The sequence below is a fragment of the Lepidochelys olivacea genome (genome assembly GCF_965140295.1).
Source record: "Lepidochelys olivacea isolate rLepOli2 genome assembly, chromosome: 5".
Classification (NCBI taxonomy): Eukaryota; Metazoa; Chordata; order Testudines; family Cheloniidae; genus Lepidochelys; species Lepidochelys olivacea.
The window spans coordinates 44598780-44607620 of NC_140415.1; the positions used below are offsets into that span (position 1 = coordinate 44598780).

The 8841-nt window shown below is 46.0% G+C and overlaps 1 protein-coding gene across 2 annotated transcripts; it reads left to right on the plus strand.

Moving 5' to 3' along the window:
* The first annotated feature begins 2346 nt into the window (after positions 1–2346).
* On the plus strand, positions 2347–7134 carry CCNB1 (cyclin B1). Of its 2 annotated transcripts, XM_084629166.1 has the most exons (9): positions 2347–2506; positions 2892–3047; positions 3128–3241; positions 3715–3897; positions 4524–4682; positions 5242–5478; positions 5918–6058; positions 6410–6520; positions 6887–7134. In XM_084629166.1, the coding sequence occupies exons 1-9, from the start codon at positions 2486–2488 to the stop codon at positions 6995–6997; spliced, it is 1233 nt and encodes a 410-aa protein (XP_084485292.1). In that variant the 5' UTR covers positions 2347–2485; the 3' UTR covers positions 6998–7134. The 2 variants fall into 2 exon arrangements, with proteins under 2 accessions (XP_084485292.1, XP_084485293.1); XM_084629167.1 differs by lacking the exon at positions 5918–6058.
* Positions 7135–8841: the final 1707 nt, after the last annotated feature.

The following is an 8841-nucleotide window of genomic DNA, read 5'->3' on the forward strand; positions in this document are numbered from 1 at the left end:
AACTTACAAATATTCAAATGATACCTCACAAGGCATACTACCTACATGATTTATTGTAGTTCTATAAAAAGGAGTACAGACTGGCACACTCCCCATCCCACTTTCACTCCACATAACCCTATCCCCCTACAATCCTGGATTTCTGCTCCAGGAGACATGCCCATGTCCTTCATACATCTGTTCCCAGCTTACCTGCTTCACCCAACATCTCAATGAGATGTCATCTTTCAAAAAATTAATTCAGACACAAAGAGGTCAATATTTATTTTACTTTTTAATTCCTTATTTAGACTGACAGTGAATTCTGAATCCTGAAGTACAGACTGTGTTGGAATTTCCAATAATAGTGAAAAGAAAAGGAGGACTTGTGGCACCTTAGAGACTAACCAATTTATTAGAGCATAAGCTTTCGTGAGCTACAGCTCACTTCCTCAGATGCATATCGTGGAAACTGCAGCAGGCTTTATATATACACAGAGAATATGAAACAATACCTATTCCCACCCCACTGTCCTGCTGGTAATAGCTTATCTAAAGTGATTTCCAGCACAAATCCAGGTTTTCTCACCCTCCACCCCCCCACACAAATTCACTCTCCTGCTGGTGATAGCCCATCCAAAGTGACAACTCTTTACACAATGTGCATGACAATCAAGCTGGGCTATTTCCTGCATAAATCCAGGTTCTCACATCCCCCCCACCCCCATACACACACAAACTCACTCTCCTGCTGGTAATAGCTCATCCAAACTGACCACTCTTCAAGTTAAAATCCAAGTTAAACCAGAACATCTGGGGGGGGGGGGGGGGGTAGGAAAAAACAAGAGGAAACAGGCTACCTTGCATAATGACTTAGCCACTCCAAGTCTCTATTTAAGCCTAAATTAATAGTATCCAATTTGCAAATGAATTCCAATTCAGCAGTTTCTCGCTGGAGTCTGGATTTGAAGTTTTTTTGTTTTAAGATAGCGACCTTCATGTCTGTGATCGCGTGACCAGAGAGATTGAAGTGTTCTCCGACTGGTTTATGAATGTTACAATTCTTGACATCTGATTTGTGTCCATTTATTCTTTTACGTAGAGACTGTCCAGTTTGACCAATGTACATGGCAGAGGGGCATTGCTGGCACATGATGGCATATATCACATTGGTGGATGTGCAGGTGAACGAGCCTCTGATAGTGTGGCTGATGTTATTAGGCCCTGTGATGGTGTCCCCTGAATAGATATGTGGGCACAGTTGGCAACGGGCTTTGTTGCAAGGATAAGTTCCTGGGTTAGTGGTTCTGTTGTGTGGTATGTGGTTGTTGGTGAGTATTTGCTTCAGGTTGCGGGGCTGTCTGTAGGCAAGGACTGGCCTGTCTCCCAAGATTTGTGAGAGTGTTGGGTCATCCTTTAGGATAGGTTGTAGATCCTTAATAATGCGTTGGAGGGGTTTTAGTTGGGGGCTGAAGGTGACGGCTAGTGGCGTTCTGTTATTTTCTTTGTTAGGCCTGTCCTGTAGTAGGTAACTTCTGGGAACTCTTCTGGCTCTATCAATCTGTTTCTTTACTTCTGCAGGTGGGAATTGTAGTTGTAAGAAAGCTTGACAGAGATCTTGTAGGTGTTTGTCTCTGTCTGAGGGGTTGGAGCAAATGCGGTTGTATCGCAGAGCTTGGCTGTAGACGATGGATCGTGTGGTGTGGTCAGGGTGAAAGCTGGAGGCATGCAGGTAGGAATAGCGGTCAGTAGGTTTCCGGTATAGGGTGGTGTTTATGTGACCATTGTTTATTAGCACTGTAGTGTCCAGGAAGTGGATCTCTTGTGTGGACTGGACCAGGCTGAGGTTGGTGGTGGGATGGAAATTGTTGAAATCATGGTGGAATTCCTCAAGGGCTTCTTTTCCATGGGTCCAGATGATGAAGATGTCATCAATATAGCGCAAGTAGAGTAGGGGCTTTAGGGGACGAGAGCTGAGGAAGCGTTGTTCTAAATCAGCCATAAAAATGTTGGCATACTGTGGGGCCATGCGGGTACCCATAGCAGTGCCGCTGATCTGAAGGTATACATTGTCCCCAAATGTGAAGTAGTTATGGGTAAGGACAAAGTCACAAAGTTCAGCCACCAGGTTAGCCGTGACATTATCGGGGATAGTGTTCTTGACGGCTTGTAGTCCATCTTTGTGTGGGGACAATGTATACCTTCAGATCAGCGGCACTGCTATGGGTACCCCCCCTCCCCAGTTGCCCCGCCCCCTTTTCGAACGTCCAAAGGAATCAGCGCCTGGTCTCCACGGCGACGCATTCGGGGTGGAACGAGGAGCGGCCAATGGCAATCGAGAGAAGACGAAGGGGCAGCCAATGAACGGAGCCCGGTGCGTGGTTTAAACCTGCGGCGGTAGGTACTGCGGGATCGTGCATTTGAGAGCTGAGCTGCTGTCAGGACAACAAGCGGCAGCGGAGGAGCCAGGGTTCGGGGCTCTGTGGTGTAGAAGGCGCGGGGGGCCATGGCGCTGCGGATTAGCAGGGTAAGTGGTGGGAAGAAGGGGTCATGGGCCCCGCCTGGCTTCCCCGTGGAGGGGAATGGGTGGCTGCGGCCCTTCCTTCTCCGGGGTGGGGGGCAGATAGCGATCGTATAAGCGGGGACCTATCCGCCTCCACGCGGGGTGCTGCTACAGCTTCTTCCCCTGGCCCGCTGCAGGGAACAACTCCAACCCCCCGCAGTTTGCTCGCCTGGAGCAGGCTCGGGTAAGCCTGGCTAATGGCTTGGCTCAGCGGCGAGCCCATCGCCTGGGAGGACCTGGGGGCAGTGCTGCGCCCGAGGAAGCTGCCGCCCAGAAGGTTGCGTGGAGGTCCCCATAGTGTCCCCTCCCCGCCCAGGCCTGCCGCGCTGACCGGTGCTTTTCTCCGCAGAATACCAGAGTCAACGCCGAGAACCAAGTGAAGAGCAATGTGGCCGCCACCAAGCGGGGAGCGGCTGCTGCCAAGCCCGGCCTCAGGCCGAGAACCGCCCTGGGCGACATCGGCAACAAAGTGGGCGAGCAGCCGCCCAAAGCGCTTCCCAAAAAGGTAAGGCCCGGAGCCTGTCCCCAACGCAGCCCTGAGCAGCCCGAGCCTGGCCCGCTCACGGCCCCCTTCTCTCTCCTCAGGAAGCGAAGCCCCCCAGCGCTGCGGTGAAGCCCCTTGCCAGGAAAGCGATCAGAGCCGCGGAGACGGTGATCCAGCCGGCTAAGGAGCAGAAGCCAATCACCGAGCCTGCTAAGGTATCCGTGCGGTGCCAGTCCCCTGGGCATGCAGCCCCTGCTCTGAGCTAGCCACAACCAGCAGGGCTCGTGGTGAGCCTGGAGGAGGAACACGCTTCTTCACACTCCACACGTACCATGACCTCACTGACTCCTGCGTGGCTTGGAGCCTCTGCCTGTGGAGCCTGCTTCTCCCATCACCTACAAGCTCCGTTCCCTCCCCCGGGGGAAGGATAAAAGCAGTGGTGAAGTCAAGTAGCAGTCTGTGAGTGGATTATTTAGCTAACCCATCAGTAGTAGATAAATAAGGTCTCTATATGGCCCCACTAGTGCAGTACCTGAGAACCTGCCTACGCTTGAAAGGCTACAGGGGCACCTGTAGCCCTTCAGTGTAGACTCCACCATGTGAGGGGTTCTCCCATTGGTGTAGGCAAGCCACCTCCCTGTGCACCCATAGCTTCTACTGAAGACTCAATCTTAAACTTTCTCCCCAGTTGGAGTCACCATCCCCAAGCCCAATGGAGACCTCTGGATGTGTGCCAGCAGAGGAGGTGCTGTGCCAGGCTTTTTCTGACGTCTTGCTTGAAGTGAAAGATGTAGATGCAGACGATGGGGCTGACCCAAATCTCTGCAGTGAATATGTAAAGGACATCTATGGCTATCTAAGAGACCTTGAGGTTGGTACAAAGAACCATATCTGCTGCCATTCTACTTTACTTTACCCTGACTCTAGTATGTCTCCATATCTTTGGTGCAATCGTGATTTGGGAAACGGGACATCTATTCCTTAACTTGTCTTATGGTACTCCTAAAGTGCGGGAATCTCGGCAAGCATTTCTCTTAATCTAACAACCTAGAGAGACAAGGTGGGTGAGGTAATATCTTTTATTGGACCAATTTCTGTTGGTGAGAAGCTTTTGAGCCACACAGAGCTCTGCTCTCTCACCAACAGAATTTGGTCCAATAAAAGATTCCTTCACCCACTAGGTCTCTCTCATATCCTGTGACCAACATGGCTACAAATACACTGCATATAAGAGCTCTAACAGACTCTGAAAACATTAGTGATCAGCAGAACTAGCCTGCTAAAACTATCAGCACTGACATTTACTCTACTAAGGCAAAGTAGCAACAATTGCCATGTACTGTGGCCTTCTTTGGCCAAGAGATATTTGAAGTGAGACTCTGCACTTTTTTGGCCAAGACTAGCAACCCCTACAGTTTTCTAAAGGGTCTACAGTAGTGCCAATGCTCCTCACATGCAGGAATTGCTATTGTAACAAACATTCCTTTTTCCATGCAGAAGCAACAAGCTGTCAGACCAAAATACCTGGCAGGCCAGGAAGTTACTGGAAACATGCGGGCTATCCTAATTGACTGGCTTGTGCAGGTTCAGATGAAATTCAGACTACTTTCAGAGACTATGTACATGACTGCTGCCATCATTGATCGCTTTCTGCAGGTAAGGGCATGACGTGGAACCCTGTTCCTTTGACATGATTCTGTTGATCTCTAGCATATAGTGGATAAGAGTGACATTTGAACACAGCCCAAGCTGAAAGTTACTTAATGTTGCTATGCAGTCACTATGAAAAGCAATCAGCCTTTCCTATAATCCTTTTGAAATTAAAATTCAGACTTCAGGATCGTTAAACATGACTAATTGGATTACTTAATATAACTAGTTTTAAACACTACATTTGTGGACCTAACTTTGTACTTGATGTGAATCATTGTGGCTTTAGTGTGCTAATGACAATCCTCCTTGCAGCTAATCTAGAAGCTTCTTAATTGTTTTCCTGTAACTCCTTCATAAATTGCAGTAGCACACTAAAACTCACACTACCTCCTAACAGGCCAGGAACTTCAGTGTGGTCATGACAGTGATGGGCAGTAAACTAAATGTAGTATAAAGACTCTTTTGTGTTAAACCTGACTTCATCAGCATGTAGCCAGCTGTCCTGTGACAAATATGCTTATTGGCTTTTGAAATTCCTGTCTTAAACACTTCCTTACTATAGGACAACAGTGTGCCCAAGAAGATGTTGCAGCTGGTTGGTGTCACGGCCATGTTTATTGCCAGCAAGTATGAGGAAATGTATCCTCCTGAAATTGGGGACTTTGCCTTTGTAACAGACCACACTTACACCAAGTACCAGATCAAACAAATGGAAAGGAAGATTCTACAAGCTCTAGACTTTGCCTTGGGCCGCCCTCTGCCACTGCACTTTCTAAGGAGGGCATCAAAGATTGGAGAGGTAAAATTCATGAGGCTCTAGAAGCCTCTCTTAAAGGAACTTATCACTTCTGCAAGTTGATCTGAAGGTATTCATAAATGGACAAAATTCCATCCATGCAGCTTCTCCAAAATGAAAGTTTCTGGTCCTGGCTGGTAGCTAGCTGCCACTTTAGAGCTATGCACAAAGACAGCTGATATTCAGGGGAATGGAGTTGCTTGCAGACCTGACTAAGCTGCTCCTAGTACAGGCAAAAAGGAGAAGCCACAATTGGCAGAAACAGGTGCACTAATAATGGGACAAGACTTGCATAAGCTATGCAACAAGAGCTGTGGGGCTAGGGACAGTCTGTTTTCTACACCCCCTAGAATAGAAGTAGAATGGGTTTGGTTCTCTTCCCCCACCCCCCCGGGGGGGGGGGGCTTCCTGCAGGACAACTAATGCTTGATTCTTGTTCTAGGTGGACCTAGAACAGCACACTCTAGCCAAATATCTGATGGAATTATCCCTGGTGGATTATGAAATGGTACACTTCCCTCCATCCCAGATTGCTGCAGCTGCTTTTTGCTTGGCTCTAAAGGTTCTTAATGGTGGCGAGTGGGTAAGTCCAGCTTGGTGCTTGCCAGTTTGAGACTAAACTGATCAAGTGGGTACAACTAACGTACAAGGGGTACCCCACTGAATTCTGCAGCAAACTACACTAAACTCCAGCCTATATTAGTGGCTAGGGTGCATGGTTCCATTTCCCAAAATGGGAACTCTGGACTTAGTACCAAGCAAGTTCCACCTAAAATAAGATGGGCTTGTGGAAAGCATGACATCCTTCCAACTCTGGAAAGGGAACATGGGATGTAGGTCGTGCTGCTTGAAGTAAGGAGCATATCTTTGCCTCTAGGTGGTGGTTAACAGAATTGGTGTAAACTACTGAATAACTCTAGTTTCCTTGTCTTAGACACTAACTTTAGAACACTACATGTCGTACACTGAGAGTGCTCTTCACCCTGTCATGCAACATATGGCAAAGAATGTGATCCTAGTGAATCAGGGCCTTACAAAGCACATGGTAAGGAACTTATTTTCCTCTACGGGATGGGTATGGTAAAGGTGGGAACCAAGTAATACAGAACACTTGGTGCAGCACAACTCTTAACTCAACAAACTGCTCACTGTTAGACTTGACTGCTAATGAAGTTTAACCAATAAATATAGACACTCTGGTCTACCTGTGTAGTATAGACAGTCTCTGGTGTGAGCTCATGGAAAAGGTTGCTTAAATGTGGGTTTTGGATATTCATAGACCTGCCATTGGACGAGCTGACTAATTTTCAGCTCTTGTCCAATGTCTAGTTGGAAACTGACCCCTCCCCCTCCCCCCCAACATCTGGGATTATAATATGCAAGACTTAACCTCCTTTTCATCTCATTTCAGACAGTCAAGAATAAATATGCCAGCAGCAAAAATGCTAAGATTAGCACTCTTCCACTGCTGAACTCTGCAGTCATACAGGATCTGGCTAAGCCTGTGTCAAAAGTGGTATAACTTTTTTATATAAAACTAGCAAAATTTAGTCTAAAGTTGGCACCATGTGCCATTGTATGTTTGTGTGTGTGTGTGTGTATATATATATAATCTTGTCCTTGACCTAAAGCTTTTAATAAAGCATTTTATGCTTCTTACTTGGTTTCCTATCATTAAGTCTAAGTTATAATCACTTTCCAGTGAGAAACCTTAAAACCTGGGAAGCTGCTTGCTTATTCTCACCCACCTTGTCACTCTAAGTTTACCTGGAGTGCTCACAGGGGTAGGGGTTGTCTCAGCTTAAAAAAAACAAAACAAAACTCTTTTTTGCACTAAGAGCAGGATCAGTGGGCCCTATAATGCCAGAGAAAATCTCAGTAGCAAGAGACCATCCTGACATCTACCAACTGTATTTGCCAGAGCAAGGGCAGTTTTCCCATCATAGCTGCAGAAATGTGTTTATTGCACTGTAAAAATGTAGTGCAGCTTTGCTAACATCAAGCTATAGGTTCATCCTTAAGAACACAGAGCATATAACTTACTACTACCTCTTGCTACAGCTTTTCTAGTCATCTCCCCTCTAACCTAAAATGCCATGGGTGTCTTAGCCTGGAGAACGGATGGCCTGGCTAGGCGACCCATACACTGCATCAATGTAAAAGTTTAATCTCTCCAGAGGAGATGCAGTATTGGCAGGTGCCTGTCTCAGTCTGTCTCTCTCAAAGAGATGACATAGGAGTAGCAGGCATAATCTTAGAATATTAAAAGTGCTCTCATGATTACCATAAATCCATTCAGTGTTGTAATGGATGTATGATGACTAGTAAACTACCTTTTGTGGCGAACTTGTACTGTCAATTAGTTCACTACTATACTTGCACTTGGCTCACCAATCCCAAAGGATTAGACACATCCTGAGGTCAATATGAATCTCTGATATTACCTACATACCCTCCTGTCTGCCAATCCTTGATAACTAAATCTTAGATTTAGCATTAAAAGGAAAGAGCTACACATGGTTAAAAGATCAATATACATACAAGTGATTCTGTGTTCATAGTTCAGGATCAGAGCCGTGCTAGATTCAACTGCTGGCTTGTAAAAGGTATCTCTCAAATGATGTCATCAGATCAGAATGAAAAGGCAGCTTAGATGTAAAGTTAAAGTCCGTCCTTGCATTTTTTTCCAGGGTATTCCAAATACATGTTGGATGGAACTCTTCCAAATAGTTTTTACCTGTTCAAAGTTTAAGCAGACTAGAGATGAAAGGATCAGGCCCCAGGTTTCATTTTTATACCTGAAGCAGCTGTTATGCATTTTTGAGCACATCATATGACTGAGGATTCTTTAAGCACACACCGTCCCATCACTTTAAAGCTAACATTCTGTTTACTAGGCATACATAGGTAAGCTGTTACCCTGATTAACATATGGCAATTAACCATAAGATCAAAGGTGTAAAATATTGTAGGAAACTAATACCTACATTGTCTTCAGTTTATCTCTGTTATAATGGAGGACTGGTTAACTGGACAGTCACATACATAATTAAGACATGAAAGGAAATTAGCATCCACAACAGTGGTTCTCAAACTTTTGTTGTGGTGACCCCTTTTACAGAGCAAGCCTCTCACTGTGACCCTCATGCTTAAATATATTTTTTTTAAGTGGTTTCTACTTTATAACACCATTATAAATGCTGGAGGCAAAGCAGGGTTTGAAGTGGAGGCCGACAGCTTGTGACCCTGAGGGGTCCCAACCTCTCAGTTTGAGAACTCCTGATCTATAAGCTATTTGGTTATTCTTTTAAACTTCTCACAGAATATAGGTAAACACAAACATACTTAGCATCTACCCTTCATTTC

Coding starts and splice junctions, on each gene's coding strand:
- CCNB1 (XM_084629166.1), top strand. CDS start 2,486: ATGGCGCTGCGGATTAGCAGG. Junction 3,242..3,714: donor CAATCACCGAGCCTGCTAAG/GTATCCGTGCGG, acceptor CTTTCTCCCCAG/TTGGAGTCACCATCCCCAAG. Junction 4,683..5,241: donor TCATTGATCGCTTTCTGCAG/GTAAGGGCATGA, acceptor TCCTTACTATAG/GACAACAGTGTGCCCAAGAA.